Source organism: Megascapheus bottae, chromosome X, assembly GCF_031878675.1.
Source record: "Megascapheus bottae isolate mThoBot1 chromosome X, mThoBot2.hap1, whole genome shotgun sequence".
Taxonomy (NCBI): Eukaryota; Metazoa; Chordata; class Mammalia; order Rodentia; family Geomyidae; genus Megascapheus; species Megascapheus bottae.
In genome coordinates, this window is record NC_143547.1 from 45,306,054 (window position 1) to 45,324,081 (window position 18,028).

General features: G+C 37.0%; 1 protein-coding gene across 1 annotated transcript in view; it reads left to right on the forward strand.

Moving 5' to 3' along the window:
• Positions 1 to 2,334: 2,334 nt before the first annotated feature.
• Positions 2,335 to 18,028, forward strand: part of LOC150040979 (heat shock factor protein 3-like) — a 60,379-nt gene continuing 44,685 nt past the window's right edge. Inside the window, exons 1-2 of the mRNA XM_090325945.1 lie at positions 2,335 to 2,532; positions 11,062 to 11,170. Coding sequence (XP_090182071.1) covers positions 2,431 to 2,532; positions 11,062 to 11,170 — 211 coding nt within the window. The 5' untranslated portion in view covers positions 2,335 to 2,430. The remainder of the gene's footprint in view (positions 2,533 to 11,061; positions 11,171 to 18,028) is intronic.

Here is an 18,028-nt window from a genome sequence, read left to right on the forward strand (position 1 = left end):
AATATCTTCACCAACCATACAACAGACAAAGGCCTCATATCTAAAATATATCAACAGCTCAAAAAATTAAATCAATCCAAAACTAATTTCGAAAATAACAACCATCCCATTAAAAGATGGGCCAAAGACTTAAAGAGAGTCTTCTCTGAAGAAGAAACAAAAATGGCCTATAGACACATGAAGAAATGCTCAACATCTCTGGTCATAAAAGAAATGCAAATCAAAACAACGCTAAGATTCTACCTCACTCCAGTTAGAATGTCCAGGAACAAGAAAACTAATAACAACAGATGCTGGAGGGGATGTGGCCAGGAGGGATCACTACTACACTGTTGGTGGGAGTGCAAACTTGTTCAACCACTATGGAAAGCAGTATGGCAGTTCCTCAAAAGACTAAACATAGAGCTCCCTTATGACCCAGCAATTCCACTACTTGGCACTTACCCAATCATCCAGAAACAAGGACATACTAAATTCACCAGCACAATGTTCATTGCAGCACCATTTACCATAGCAAAGATATGGAACCAACCTAGATGTCCCTCAGTTGATGAGTGGATCAACAAGATGTGGTATTTATACACAATGGAATTCTATGCTGCTGTCAGAAAGAACGACGTTTCCCCATTTGTTAGGAAATGGAAAGACTTAGAAAAAAATCATATTAAGTGAAGTAAGCCAGACTCAAAGGAACTTAGGCTCAAAGGTTTCCCTCATTTGACATAATCACTAGAAACCTTGGGCTCTCGTAGCAGAGATTTGCAATAGAGTAAAACCTTGATACAAAAGGCCATAAAGTAAGACGCTAAATGAAAGGATCTCTAAGATATAGAAACATAAGCCATATAATGATTGATTGTTGTCCTTAAGATAATATGTTATCTCTCATCTCTTTTGCTGTCCCTTGGTTATCTCATAATGTTACAGTATCTCACTTTGTTACCTGATATATGGGATATATTTGTATTTGGTTATTTGAAATTAGATAGGGAAGGGGGAAAACAAGATGAGGGGTTGGGGTGGGGGGAGGGAAATGGGTACCAAGACATGTGAAAGGGATCAATGTATGGGAATTAATGCACCATCTATCTGAGAAATATCATTTAACTCTTCTATTAATTACAATAATAAATATATGAAAAAAAATCTGGGTTTCAATTTCCAAATAAATTCACTACTTGTCAACAACAACAACAACAAAAATAAGTACTATTTATTCCCAACATAAAATTTAGGATGTTGAGTCTTGACATCCATTTCTCTTCTAACATTTTGTGCACTTGGGCCTGTAAGTTACCAAAATCCAACAAACTACATGTTACATACCCTCTGTTGCTTTTTCTTTTGTTTCTATGGATAATAACTCTGTAAGGGATAGGCAGTAGTGGCTTATACTGGTAAGCCACTTAGGAGGGTGAGATCTGAACATTGTGACTCAAAGCCAATCTGGGAAAACAAATGTAAGAGACACACCCTTATCTCTAATTTCCCTCCAGTAGTGGAGGTGTGGCTCAAGTAGTAGAATGCCAGCTTTGAGTGAAAAAGCTAAGGGAGAGTTTGTGAGGCCCTTTAGTTAAAGACCCAGTACCCCCGCAGCCCACCTCCCAAATAGCAACAAATTGCGGAGGCATAAGAAGACAGAAAGCAGATCGTAATCTAACCTTTTCCAGTTTTCTAATGACAAAAGGGAACAAGAAAAGAAATTTTCTGGAGTTTCTTCCTCAAGTTTGGTCTTTATCTCTTTCCCAGAGTAGATTAAGATCTATTTTCTAGTATCTCTGGAGTGAAAAAAAAATGTAGAGGAAGAATGTTCATCATTTCTCCAGAGAATCAAAATCATGTCCTAAAAATTGTTATTTTGTAAAACCATTCAATGTACCATCAAGATGTATTTAAATTACAGTTGATAAAGTGTGATGTCCTTGAGTGCCACTCATAATGCCCACGATGCAGGGAAATTACATAAGCATATTAACGTCCTAACCTACGATATGCAAATTTTGCCTTGAACTACCAAACACAAATCATGAATTACTTCAAAGTATGATATGAAAGTTTGAAGCTACAGTAATCCCCCTACTTCGGTGCTAAGAACCAGGAAATCCATCGAAAACTCAACTCGAGGTACAGATTTCTAGTAGCTACTTTGCCTCAAGGCCCTTTCTTGACCTTGAAAGTTTCCAGTCACGTACCAGTAAATCACCAACTGCCACAATAGAACCAACCAATGAAGTTTGTCTGGGAGACAAGCCCGCCCCCAGCCCTCCCCCCCGCCCCCGTGCGCGTGGGCGTGCAACGTCTGCTACGCACAATGGGTACACGTGATCGGTTTTCCCAAGCTGAAGAGCTCGAAGTCTTCCTGGCAGTGGCAGACCGTTGACCAAGTCTTTGACTTCTTAGAAGTCGCAGCCCTCTTGGGCCATCGACGGAATGTGTAGTCCCAGTGAGAAGATTCCCATTCCTAGCTTTCTCATCAAACTGCAGGCGATAGTAGAGGACTCCGGGTTAGAGAATGTGATTCGCTGGACTAAGGTAATAAGCCTTGGGAGGGAGGACGCTCGAGGAGGAGGAAGACTGTCTTAATAACTACGGATACTTGGAACGGGGTCAATCAAAGGAATGCGAGACCGGTTTCCCGCTCCATGGCTACTTGGTTCAAAATGTCCTTTTTCCTCACAAAAGAACTTTCATCACGTTCATTTCTATAGTAATATCAAAAAAAAGTCATTTCTCTTTAGAATCTTGAAACATCTGACCCATGAGAAATGCCTCGCGCCCAAGATAGTCCCTTCTCGAGGTGTGTTAAAACACACTATTATATTGTGTGCTTTGGCCTAACTAGACGTGAATGTAAGGTCCTGGCAAGCCAGACAAGTCCTCTACTCTTAAGCCATCCCTAGAAGGCCTTCTTCTGTTAGTAACAAAAACTTTTCTGCTACGTGTCCCTAAAATTACTCTCTTCCATGTTTTCCAGTGGACTAGCTATTCACCCAGCCTCAGTTTCCTTCCTACAAGCCTAGCTGTCTTCTTCTAGACTAGTCCTGGCCTACACGTGAGCGAGGACAGCTTCCAGATTGTGGTTACCTCTATAATCCACTAATTGGCATCATGACAGACTTGACTACAACATTTTATTATAGAAAAAAACATCAAGGTTGCTGGGCGTGGTGGCTCATGCCTTTAATCCTAGCTACTCAGGAGGCTGAGATCTGAGGATCGAGGTTCAAAGCCAGCCTGGGAACAAAATAACCTAAGACTCTTGTCTCCAGTTAACCTCTAGAAAACTGGAAGTGGCTCAAGGGTAGGTTGGTAGCCTTGAGCTAAAGAGCTCAGCGACAGTGCCCAGGCCCAGGGGTAGAGTGGTAGCCTTGAGCTGAAGAGCTCAGGGACAGCACCTAGGCTCAGTTCAAGCCCCATGACCCACAAAAAAAGAAAAAAGAAAAAAGAAAGAAAAAAAATCAAGGGTGGCACTTTGGCCTAGTGATAGAGTGCTTGCCTAGCATGCACCAAGACCTGGGTTTGATTCCTCGTTTATATATATATATATATATATATATATATATATATATATATGTAAATGGAAGTGTTGCTGTCGCTCCAGTGGTAGAGCTCTAGTCTTGAGGAAGCCCAAGGACAGCACTCAGGCCCTGAGTTCAAGCCCCAGGACTGGCAAAAAAGAAATCAAACACAAATTTAAAATGGGATAAAGAATTTCCACATAACAGACAACTGCATTAAGTGATCAGATGACCCCATTCTTGCACTCGCCCCTTCCTGTTTTACACACAGGACCTAGCCGCTTTATAATGATTTTGAAACAAGTGTTTCATGCCTTGTTACTTCATTTATAACTTCTTAATATATATTGAAAAGGAAGCTGTTCTGAACAATGTTAACACATGATGCAAAAAGGGGCTAAGAAAAAGACCCATTGTTAGAGTACTTCTCTAATATGCGTGGGCCCTGGGTTCCATCCCCTCCCCCCAAATAAAACACCTCAAAAAGAGAAAGAAAGCAAATGGCTTCAGAAAGTTTTGCAGAACGTAAGTCCTTCTCAGTCCTACTTGGTGACTTTTTATGATTGGAATATGTGACATACCTGCCTGAATTCTTTAACCTAAGTATTTGTGAAAAAAATATATGTGAAAATGTTTGGTAAACAATAAAGCTCAACAGACATACATAGTATTCTCTATTATCTAAGTATAAATGATACAGTTGCACATTTATTGAATAACAACTGAGATATGAAAGCAATGAATGGTTGCCTCTAGTTTCACAAGAAGGTTGTGACATTGTTACACAGATACATACCTGGAAACCTTCTGGATGACTTAACTGATAGCTTTGGAAAATGTGTATTTACACAGTAAAACACTATTTTCTAAAAAATGTTGTTCTTAACCTTTTCCATCACGTTTTTTTCTGTTTGTGCTAAGCCTAGGGCTTGAACTCAGGGTCATGACACTGTCCGCAAGCTTTTGTTCCCACAGCTAACACTCTATCACTAGAGCTTCACTTCTAGATTTTTTTTTGTTAACTGACAATAAGAATCCCATGGAGCCAGGAGTGTGACCAATGGTAGAGTGCTTACCTAGCATGCATGAAACTCTGGGTTCAATTCCTTGGGACATACACAGAAAAAGGGGGAAGTGGTGCACTGGCTCCAGTGGTAGAGTGCTGGCCTTGAGAAAGCTCAAGGGTCAATGCCTAGGCCTTGAATTCAAGCCCCAGGACTGGAAAAAAAATGTAAAAAAGAAAAAGATAAGAATCCCATGGACTTTCTCACCAGAGCTTGCTTTTAACCTTGAATCTCAGATTTCAGTCTTCTGAGTAGCTAGAATTACAGGCATGAGCTATTTCAAGTCAGTGTGTTTTTCAGGAACTGGATGCTGTCCCTAAGCTTTTTCCTCTCAAGACTGGTGCTCTACAAATTGAACCATAGCATAGCTCTCCTTTCAGGTTTTGGTGACTAATTGAAGATAAATGCTTCGTGGACTCTGCTGCCTGGGCTGGCTTTGAACTGTGATTTACAGATCTCAGTTTCTTGAGTGTGAGATTGGGATTATAGGTCTGAACCACTGGTGCTCAGCCTTTTAAAAATGTTCAAATATTGGGCCGGGAGTTTGGCCTAGTGGTAGAGTGCTTGCCTAGCATGCACGAAGACCCAGGTTCAATTCCTCGGCACCATAGACATAGAAAAAAGGCGAAGTGGTGCTGTGGCTCAAGTGGTAGAGAACTAACCTTGAAGAAAAAGCCCAAAGACAGTTCCCATGACCTGAGTTCAAGCCCCAGGATTTGCAAAAAAATTTTTTTAAAATCTTCTCTGTATATAACCTTCGTGATAACAATGAAAAATTTAAAAATTTCAGTTTTTTTTCTGTACCTCACTGATTTTACTTACAGCCCCTAGTCCCTGAAAAATATACGGTCACAGTTATTGTAATTATGTCTCTTATTACACAAAGTTTGTTGACAGGAAATAATATTTGAATTGATTCTACTTCCATACATACTTGTAGCTTGAGACTTTATACCAAAGTATTGAATGTACCATAGGGATTCTAATTCAATCGGTCTCAAATTTGGGGTTTTTAAAAATTGTATATTGTCGGGGTTATTTGTAGAAAGGTTACACTTACATTCATCAGGTAGTGGGTACATTACTTCTTGAACATTGATACCCCTTCCCATGTTTTTCTCCCAGTTTTCCTCCCCCAACCCTTCCCAATCATCTTGTTTTATTCCAAATAAACAAATAAACACATATACAATATAGCAGGTACCAAAGTCAGATACAGTAACAACATGAGATAAACCATAAGGGAGAAAAAAGAGAAAATAAATAACTTTATATAGTACATTAAGAACAACAATCACAAAGATAATTTGGAGATTTTAGAACAATAAACTTCCTAGAGGTCTGTTGTGTCTCTAAATCAAGCTATACATGTGTTTAAGAAGATATTTCTCTGAATATCACTTTTTAGTTTTAGTTTTTTTCCTTGAGGGCCCTGATGTTGTACTAGTGGGTGGCAGGATTCTTTTATTTATTTTTATTATTGTGACAGAGGGATTGACCTAGACTCATGATAAATAATAAGCAATTTTGATTCTAGTGTACAGCAAACAGCCTGTGCACCTGCTCTGATTTGGGCTGTGTATCACTGCATTGCCAGCATTGAACTAGAAGACTTGGGGGAAAAAAAACAGTTTGTGGTAGGTTGGGCTGGGAGACATTGCCACCTAGCGACTTTCAGAGCTCTTGCTTCTGAGTAGGATTTCCTACTAAGCAAGTTAATGGCAGTCAAAATCTGTCAAACTTATAGTAGATTCACTCAAAATGACATCATCATTTTTTCTTGGCTTGGAGGTCCTTGGGTTTCAAGTCCAGTCCCTCATTTCCCTTCATTATTAATGTCCAATTATATACCAATTTATTTCTCTACTGTATTTTGGATGGATATTTGAATTATTTTTATTTTTTAGGATTATTTAAAATAAATGATACTACTACAAGCATTCTTCCCATAGCTCTTAGCGCACATGAACTCACATCTGAATGAAATTATATTCCCAGGAAAACAATTATACTGAGAAGTAGGATAAACAGGATTCGACATGCTATTTGTCACTATAATTGAACACCGACTAATCAGTATACACTCTTTCTCATTGTGCCCCATAGTTAACAAAAGATAGAGTTGCCTGTATCTTTCAATTTTATCATTTTGGAGAGTATGTAATGGTATTTGATGACGGCTTTAATTTGAATACCTTGAGTACTAATAAGTCTGATCACTTGTTTAATGTTATTGAACCATGGGTATCCTTTTCCGTTAAGTTCAAGTCTCATGTGCATTTTGACTTAAGTCAACTTTTTCTTAGAGATATATAATTTTTTTTACTTTTATTATCTATAAGTAGTTGCAGAAATTAGTTGTTATTTAACAATGCAATTTATGAATACAATATATCTTCATCCATGTCACCTCTTCAACATTTACAACCATCCCTCCCCTACCTACCTTTCCCTCACTCTTCTTAATTTTGTAGGGCATAAATATATGATTTTTTTGCTCACTATGAATGTACAGTATACCAAGAGTGAAGGACTGGGAATGTGCCTTAGTAGTAGGGTGTTTGCCTAGCATGCATGAAGCCCTGGATTCAATTCCTCACTACCACACACACAGAAAAGCCAGAAGTGATGCTGTGGTAGAGCCTTGAAAAGGCTCAAGAAAAATGCCTAGGCCTGAGTTCAAGCTCCAGGACTGGCAAAACAACAACCACCACAACAACAGGAATATATCAAGAGTGGTATGGCAGGATCATAACATAGGTCTATTTCTTTTTTGAGGAACGTCTATACTGATTTTCACAATGCTTGTACTAGTTTATATTCCCTATCACAGCACATGATTACTGAATCCTTACTGACATTTTGTATTTTCTCGAGTATTAACGTTGTGACTGAGACAAGTAGGAATCTCATTGTACATTTTCTTTGCATTTCCTTTATGACTAAGGATCTTGAAAAATCCGTTCATATATTTACTAGTCATTTGTAATTCTTCTGAGAGCTGTGTGTTTAATTCCTTTGCTGATTTATTAATTGTTCATTTGTTATTTGTTCATTTCCTGTGTAATTGTATCTACTTTGTGTCTACTCTGGATAGCAGTTCTTTATCCATTGAATAGCTGGAAAAGATTTTTTCCCATTCTGTGGGTAATCTTTCTCTCTCTTTTTAAATTTTATTTTATTGTCATGGTGATTTATAGAGGAGTTACAGTTATATTTGTAAGATAGTGAGTACATTGCTTCTTGAACATTGCTTCCCATTCCCATATTTTGATTGTGAAATTAAATTGATTTTGACTGTGAAATTAAATTAAATTTGATTGTTAAATTTCCTTGATGTACAGAAACTTCTAAATTTGATCCCATCCCATGTGTCAATTCTTGCTCTTATTTCCTGAGCAAATATTTTTTTCAGAAAATAATTTCCTATGCCTCTGTCTTTAAATGTGTACCCTATGCTTCCTGTGGTAATCTCAAAAGTTTCCGATGTTACGTTAAAGATCTTTGATCCAATTTGAATTGATTTTTGCACAAAGAACGAGATAAGGATTTACTATCAGCTTCCCAGCATCATTTGTTGAAGGTTTAATCTTTTCTCTAGTATATGTTTTGAACCCTTTGTCATAATTCAGATGACTGAAGCTGTAGATTCATCATTTTATTTTATTTTTGTTTGTGGGTGGTGAGGTTTCAACTCAGCCTGGGCACTGTCCCTGAGCTCTTCAGCTCAAGCCTACAGACCTGCCCTTGAGCCAAGCCCCACTTCCCATTTTCTCTTTTTTTATTTTTTTAAAATTCTTCTTTATTGTAATTAATAGAAGGGTTACAGTTATATTCGCCAGATAGAAGGTGCATTATTTCACAAGCATTACTTCATACACATTGATACCCCTTCTCATGGTTTTGTCCCCATTTTCCTCCCCCCAACCTCTCCTCTCATCCTGTTTTCCCCCTTCCCTATCCTATTTCAAATAAACAAATAAACGTATATACAATATACCAGATTACAAGGAAAGATACTACAGCAAAATGAGAATAACTATGGGAAAACAAAAGAGATGAGAAATAACATAGTACATTAAGAACAACACTCACACATTATATGGCTCTTGTTTTCATATCATGGAGGTCCTTTCACTTAGTCTCATCCTATATGGCCTTATGCATCTAGATTTTGAGCTATTATAGTCCTCTGCTAGGAGAGTCCAAATTTGGTACTAATTATTACAAACGAGGGAAACAGCTGAGCCTATGTTCTTTTGGGTCTGGCTTATTTCAGTTAATATGATTTTTCCAAGTCTTTCCATTTCCTTACAAATGGGGTGATGTCATTCTTTCTGATGGCAGCATAGAATTCCATGGTGTGTAAATACCACATCTTGTTGATACTGAGGGACATCTGGGTTGGTTCCATATCTTTGCTATGGTAAATAGTATGCAATGAACATCATTGTGCTAGTGGATTTAGTATGTCCTTGTTTCTGGATGATTGGGTAAATGCCAAGAAGTGGAATTGTTATGTCATAGGGGAGCTCTATGTTTAGTCTTTTAAGGAATGGCCATGCTGCTTTCCATAGTGGTTGAATGAGTTTATACTCCCACCAACAGTATAGTAGTGATCACTCCTGGCCACATACTGGCCATCATGTGTTGTTATTAGATTTCTTGGTCATGGCCATTCTAACTGGAGTGAGGCAGAATCTCAGAGTTGTTTTGATTTGCATTTCTTTTATGGCCAGAGATGTGGAGCATTTCTTCATGAGTCTATAGGCCATTCTTTTGTTGTTGTTGTTCACAATTTTTTATTGTGATTAATAGAAGGGTTACATTATATTCACCAGATAAAAGGTGCATAACTTCACAAACATTGATACTCTTTCTCATGACATTGTCCCCATTTCCTTCCCACTCACCCCCCGATACCCATTTCCCATTTTCCTAGAGGTTAATTGGAGCTAAGAGTCTCAGGTCCTTTTGTGCCTGTGCTGGCTTTGAACCTTGATCCTCAGACCTCGGCCTTCTGAGTAGCTAGCAATACAGGCGTGAGCCACCTCGCCCAACTCATCACTTTATTTTTAAATGTAATTTCAGTATACATGTACATTTTTATACTTAGTGTGAGACTTGATTTCTATTTGGTATTTTTAACCAAAATTAGATCCTCTAGTACAAAATATTAAAATATAAAGATCAACAAACATATACTAATTATTGTTAGGAATGAAATGATGGTATTATACTTTGTGTACACCACAATTTTGTTTAGAAAACCACAAGCATAGATCAAATGGAATGCCAAAATTTGTAGCAAAGTCTTGCATCTATGAAAAAAATCAAATAATGCAATAGTTAATGTTTAATTCACTACTGTGTCATATTCCTGCAGAGTTCCCCAGTGTTATATGAGGATAAAAAAAAAAGCAAAGCTGCAATGAGAATCCCTGAGTTTATCAAGTAAGGAAATAAATCAAAATCTAGTATCAATCAATGAGAGTACAGCAAGGACAAGGCTGTAAATGTAAAAAAAAAGAAAATTACTAGAAACTCTAGACATCACATTCTTTTAAACAAGCAAAATATCCTCCTACATATATTGGAACTTAAATTTTAACAGTTAAGGTATAGAAGTGGCAAGTTCTTTGTTTGATATTGTGAATGGTTAGAATGTGTTTGTAAGACTAATTCTACTAAACAGAAACAAGATGGATCATGAATATATTTATGCTTTGTTTTTCTATTCACATCTTTTATTTAACCATTGTTTTATGGTGGTTGAGGAGTCATCTTGATTTCTGATACCTGCAGAATTAAACTCTAAAACATTTTTTTTGTCAGCCCTAGGGTTAGAACTCAGGGCTTGGATGCTACTCTCTTTTTCTGTGCCTGCCTGCTTGCCTTTCTTTCTTTTTCTTTTTCTTTTTCTTTTGTAGTACTAGGCTGGCATTCTCTGCTCTAACTCTGGCTTTTTGTTGGTTGTTTGGGAGATGGAGTCTAGCAAACTTGGACTTCAGTCCTCCGGAACTCAGCCTCCTAATTGGCGAGAATTATAGGAATGAGCCACCAATACCTATGCTATGTATATGTTTCCCATGTTTGTGGGTCCGTGGTTAGTTACATTTCTCTTCATGGTTTTCCTCTGTCATACACTATTTTACCAGCCTAGCTTTTTTTTTCTGTTTATGTGGCGCTGAGGAATTGAACCCAGGACTTCATGTATGCAAGGTGAGCACTCTACCACTAATCCATATTCCAGCCTGTCATATACTTTATAAGTTATATTTTCAATTGGGATTGATCACAGGGCTTAACATCACTCTACCACTGAGCTACACATCCACACTGGGTGTTTTGGTATTATGGGATTTACATTTTTGCAAGTCTTTTACACATGTTGGTTCCTAAAGCATTTTTGAAATGTTCCTTTGTTGAAACTTCCATTTATTTCATAAATGACTACTTTGACTTTCTTTTATTTGTAGAATGGACTCAGCTTTCAAATAGTGGATGAAAAAGCTTTTGTCCAACAAGTACTTCCAAAATATTTCAAACATAGCAACTTCTCCAGCTTTGTACGACAACTCCACATGTGTGAGTATAGCTTACATCTGAAACTATTATTAAAATTTAGTGATATATGACAGAAAGAATAACCTTTTAGTTTAAACATGTAGATACACTTTCAGTTGAGTAACAGACTGATTTTTTAAAATTTTATTGTCGGATAATGTATAAACGGGTTACAGTTAATTCGTGAGGTAGTAGGTGCATTACTTCTCACACATTGATACCCCTCTTCATGTTTTTGTTCCTATTTCCCTTCCCTAACCCCTCCCAATCATCTTGTTTCACCCTTCCATTCCCTATCTCAAACAAATAAACATATATACAATATGCAAGGCAACAAAGTCAGATACAGTAACAACATGAGATTAACCATAAGGGCAAAAAGAAGAGAGAAGATAAATAACATAATACATTAAGAGCAACAATCACACAAGATAAAGCTCTTGTTTCCATATCCTAGAGTTCATTTCATTTAGTCTCATCCTATATGACCTTATGTACATAAGTTTTGAGTTATTGTAATCCTCTGCTAGGAGAGTCCTAGATGTGTACTAATTATTACAAAAGAGGTAAATCATTGAACCTATGTTCATTTGGGTCTGGCTTACTTCACTGAATATGATTATTTTCCAAGTCTTTCTATTGCCTTACAAATGGGGTGATGTCATTCTTTCTGATGGCAGCATAGAATTCCATTGTGTATAAATAACAGGTCTTCTTGACCCAGACATCTACTGAGGAGCATCTGAGTTGGTTCCATATCTTTGCTACGGTAAATTGTGCTGCAATGAGCATCGTCGTGCCAGTGGCTTTAGTATATCCTTTTATTTGGACATTTTTTAAATACTTATTATGGCCAGGCAATGGTGGTGAAAATTCATAATCTTAGATACTAGGCAGCTACGATCTGATGATCAAGATTCAAAGCCAGCCCAGGAAGTAAAGTCCAGGAGGTTCTTCTCTCTAATTAATCTCAGGAATATTCAGAAGTGGGGCTGCAGTTCAAGTGGTAGAACACTCACCTTGGGATTGTGCCCTGAGTTCAAGCCCCAAGACCAACAGAAAAAAATACTCAGTGTAATTTATTGATTGGAGTTCCAACATAAAAATTTCTAGCCTAGTGCTGGTAGCTCACATCTGTAATCCTAGCTACTCAGAATAGTGAGATCTAAGGACTAAGTTTTGAAACTATCCCAGTCAAGAAACTCCATGAGAATTGTATCTCCAGTTAACCACAAACTGGTAGGATACCAGCCTTTAGTGAAAAAGCTAAGGGACAGCATGTAAGCTGTGAGTTCAACCTGAGGTACTAGTGTGTACATGCATGTTCATGTGCACATACACAGACTTACCTACAGAGAGAGGGAGAGGGAAAGGGAGGGAGGGAGGGAGGGAGGGAGGGAGCACATAACATAAAAATCACCCTTCTGGAAAGACTTGTTATAATTCTTTTGAATGATACCACCTTAGAATTAAGGAATGAGATCTACAGAGCTTGTGTATACATGATACACATCATGTAGCTAGGTAATTTAAGTCTGGACCCCACAACTTTGATTAATAGTAGACTTAAAGATCTGACATAGCACAGAGGCCTCTGTTTTGCAAGGCTATTCTTTGTGATACCAGCATAGAAATCTTGAGAAATACAGGGCCTGGAGTTTGGCCTAGTGGTTAAAGTGCTTGCCTAGCATGCATGAAGACCCAGGTTCGATTCCTTGGTACCACATATAGAAAAAAGCCGGAAGTGGTGCTGAGGCTCAAGTGGTAGAGCTCTAGCCTTGAGAAAGTCCAAGGACAGTGCTCAGGCCCTGAGCTCAAGCACAGGACTGGCACAAAAAAAAAAGAAAAAAAAAGAAATCTTGAGAAATACAGAAAATTACACACAAATACAAAAATGCATACATATGCAAAAATGTATATATATACATATAATAGATACCCTTTTTGAATTTTTTTGTTTAAATTTTATTTTTAATCGAACACTGTCACAATTTTTTATTTACAAAGTTTTATAGCTTACTTTTTGTCTGTTACTTTTATACACTTCCTAAAGGTGCTGTTTTTCTGCTTTTTGATTTTTCTTTTGTGCTAATACTGGGGCTTGAATTCAGTTGGCTTTTTTACTTAATGCTAGTGCTTTACCTCTTGAACAACACTACTTCCTTTTGGTGGTTGATTGAAAATAAGACTCTCACAGACGTCCTACCTAGGCTGACTAGCTTTGCACTGTAAACCTCTTGATCTTACCCTCTCGACTTGCTAGGATTATAGGCATGAGCAACATGAACCTGAGCAATATTTGGATATTCTTGTAATGACAAATCATTATAAAATTTTCTAAAATCTACTCTCAACTTTAATGTCTATATTATATGTAACCAATAACAATGGTTTGTAGATGAACACTAATTGCACTTTGTGTAGCCTGCTGTAGTCTTTTCGGTATTAGTGCCTTTCCTCATTGCTGCTTTCTTTGTGTGAAATGCCGTTCCTCCTCAGCTTCATTCTTACTGTCTGCTTCTCAGAGTTCTATTTATCTTTCAAGTCCCAGATCACTTTTGAGCTTCTTCGAGAAGTCCCATATGCTCATGTAAGAATAAATCTTTTTGTATAAAACCACAATACTTAATTTCTAAGACATCACCAAGCTTATAGTCTCATTTTTTTCTGAGTTATTCATATATATACTACATAATTTGCCCATGTAAAGTGTCCATTCTTTCATTTTTATTATGTTCACAGGATTATATAGTTTCTAATATAGAATCTAATATTATAGAATGTAATATAGAATCTACTTACTGCTGGTACTAGGGCTTGAACGCGAGTCTTTTCATTCTTCTTAGGCTTGCTTGCTCATGGCTGAGGCTCTACTACCTGAGACACACTTCCAGCCTGGCTTAAAAAATCTCATTGTTAATATAAAGATGATATACAGAGGGATTACAGACACATAAGTCAGAAAAAGAATACATTTCTTTTTGAACAGTGTCACGCCTTACTCTCACCTGCCTGTTTTTGCTGGTTAATTTGAAGAAGACATTTGCAGATTTTTCTGCCTGGACTGACTTTGCACAACCATCTTCCAGATCTCTGTGTCCTGAGTAGCTAGGATAACAGTGGTGAACCAGTGATGATCAACTACAGTCTAATTTTTTATACTTTTTTTGTGCTGTTCCTGAAGCTTGAACTGGTCTGGGCACTGGTCTTGAGCATTTTACCCAAGTCTAGTACTCTAACACTGGAGTCACAGCTCCATTTCACCTTTCTTTTTTTTTTTTTTTTGGTTGTTAGAGGTAAGAGTGCCATAGACTTTCCTGTCTGGGATGATTTCTAACCATGATCTTCAGATCTTACCCACCTGAGTAGTTAGGATTATAGGTGATAACCACCAGTGCTCAACTTAATTGCTTTACTTTTGTGGCTCTAGAAAGAAACTGCATGCTCTACACTAGACAGACTTTTACTATGGTTGGATGTGTGTATATGTGTATGCATATTTCACAAAAGCTTGTTACTTTTTAGATATTAAATATTTGAGGTATCTTGCATATCTCTAACGTGCATAACTATAAGTGTAGTTGCTTTATAATGATAATCACATTTCATAGTTGAATTCCATGCTTGAATTGTTAAATGGATAGATTGTTTGATTACACACATTAGTTTTATTTTCTGTCAATACTTGCGCTTAAACTCAGAGCCTGGGTTGTTCTGCTTAATTTTTTTCACTCAAGACTGGTGCCCTATCACTTGAACCACAACTCCAGCTATGGATTTTATTGATCAATTGGCAATAAAAATTTCACAGATATGTCTCCTTGGGTTGGTTGCAAACCTCAACCATCATATCTCAGCCCTCTAAGTAGTTAGGATTATAGTTATGATCTGCTGGTACTCCAGAACAAAGTTAGACACCTTTCTGTAGAAATGCTTTTGGTGATATTTTTTTCATAATTTTGTCTATGAAAATTTACAGACATCAAGGAAAACTTTTTGTTGATGATCATCCTTTTCCAATGGTTCATCTCCTTTCTTTTTTCTCTTTTTCTGTGTTAAGCATGTCAACAAGAGTTTACAAATAGATCAATATATATATTGGATCAGTTGTTCTGATCCAAGGTTTCTTCCTGTGTAATTCTATATAGTGTGTTTATATTGTTAGAAATTTCTTTTCTAGAAATAAAAGATATTTTCATACTTTTTTGCCAGTCTTGATTGATGCTTGCTCTCAAGGGCTTAGCATTATCACTGACCTTTATGCGCTCTATCCTCTGAGCCACAGCGTCACTTCTGGCTTTTTGGTGGTTAGTTGATGATAAGGGCCTCACAGACTTTTTTTTTCCAGACTGGCTTTGTGCTTTGATCCTCAGATTTCAGCCTCCTGAGTAGCATGATTATAGGTGTAAACTACTAGCACCTGGCTTGATTTTTCACTTTTTCAGTTTTAATTGAAGAGATACCTAGGCATATCCATTCTAGGGGTAATCAATTGTTCCTCCTATGTTCCTCCTATATGATGTATTGTTGAGTTGTAAATTTTGTGTTATAGAAGTTATGAATGATATTTTCTTGCAAATAAGAATTTCATAATGTTTGTGTATCCTAGAACCTAGCCCAGGATGAAATTAATTTTTCAATAAGTGGTAGTTAAATGGATATATGATAAGATAACTTAAAGTTATAGATTAAGGGGCCAAGGGAGTATGTTAGTTTATCTGTTTTCAAATATATTCCAAATGAAAATCAATTATATCTTTCTTTAAAATTTACCAGATTTTTTTTCTGGGCACCAGTGGCTCAAGCCTGTAACCCTACCTACTCAAAAGGCTGAGATCTGAGGACCAATGTTCAAAGCCATCCAAGGCAGGAAAGTCTATGATATTCTTATTTCTAATTAATCTCCAAAAGTGGAGATGTGGCTCAAGTGATAGAGCATTAGCCTTGAGTTTTAAAAAAAATGCTCAGAGACAACACTTAAGCCCTGAGTTCAAGCCCCAGGCCTGCCACCAACAGCAAAAAAAAATCCAAAAAAAAAGCAGCAAAGACAAACCAAATCAGTCTTCAGTAAGGAAAGTAACTCTCTATGCTATCTACTTTGATAGCGATTGTAGGAAGTGAAAATGAAGTTAACTTTTTTACCACAGGAGGGAGAAATAATGCTTCTGAAAGTAATTTCTGAAAGAAATAGGTCTCCTTTAAAAATACAATCTGGAAATTCTCTCCTATTAACAAGATGCAGATTTGCACTTGCCTATATGTTCATTCTCTTTATTTGCTTAAATAGTCTTTCCTCTTTAAGATGCCAAGAAAACCTCAAAAACTCTTCTTAATTCAAAGTAAATAATGATTTTCCTATACTATTACACTCTCATGAAATTTACTCAGTTTTAAATTTATTTGACCACGAACATATTTACGTTTTTATTGGTAAGAATGGTGCTTGTTCAATAAATGTATATATTAGGACCGGAGGAGGTGGTTCACACCTGTTTTCCTAGCTACTCAGGAGGCTGAGTTCTGAGGATCAAGGTTCAAAGCCAGCCCAGGCACAAAAGGACCTGAGACTCTTACCTCCAATTAACCTCTACAAAATGGGAAGTGGGTCTTGGCTCAAGGTAGGGTGGAAGCCATGAGCTGAAGAGCTCAGGAACAATGCCAAGGCCCAGGGGTAGGGTGGTAGCCTTGAGCTGAAGAGCTCAAGGACAGCACCTAGGCCAGTTCAAGTCCCATGACCCACAATAAATAAATAAAGTAATGATAAAATCAATAATTAGCATATCAAACATCCATAACTTTTGTGGCAACATCATTCAAAATACTTTACCCTTTTTGATCCCTATACTTTATAATAAAACATCATAGAAGAGATTGAACATTTTTTCATACGCCTATCATTTTATATCATCCTTTAAGAAGTATCTTCTTATAGTGTAGTAGCTATCCCTCCTGGCCACATCCCCACCAGTATCTGTTGTTTTTAGATGTTTTATTGTAATTAATAGAAGGGTTACAGTTACATTCTCCAGATAGAAGGTGCATTACTTCACACACATTGATACCTCTTCTCATGTTTTTGTCCCCATTTCTTTCCCCCACCCCCCCACTCATTTTGTTTCCCACCCTTCCCTTTCCTATTTCAAATAAACAAATAATCAGATAAACAATATACCAGATAACAAGGTAAGATACTGTAACAATGTGAGAATAACCAAGTGACAACAAAAGAGATGAGAAATAACATAGTACATTAAGAACAACAATTGCACATTATATGGCAATTATATGGATAGTGTTCAGGCCCTGAGTACAAGCCCAAGGACTGGTAAAAAAAAACCTTATTTAAAATATTAAATGATACAATTTCAGATATGAAAAAAACACTGCAATAAAGTGTATATCAATTGTGCTTCCCTTATTGAGAGTCAGCTATCCACTGGAGAATAGGGTGGACAGTACTGCTACTCCAGCTCTCCCCAAAGCATGTGACCACTGGCTTCCCTGGGCTTTGGTTAGCACACAGTAAATATTAGGTTTCCATGACAACAGAGTTCCAATCTCATATTTACATACTGATCAATTCTTTATGATAGAAACACAGGCTAAAATGAAGTAAAATAATTTCCAGTTGCTGTAAATAACAAATAAAACAAGACAGGGCATAAAAGGTCACCGTACACACATAATTAAGGATATTTTTTGTATTCCTGAGAATTATGTCATTGGTATTTTAATTGCGCTGAACCTATAGAATGCCTTGAAAACTATTGTGTTAATAATATTAATTCTTTCCTTTTAATTATGTCCTTTTTAATTTTCTTTGTCAGAATTTTTAAAGAGGTCTTTGTTCACTTTCTTAAATTTACTCCTAGATATTTT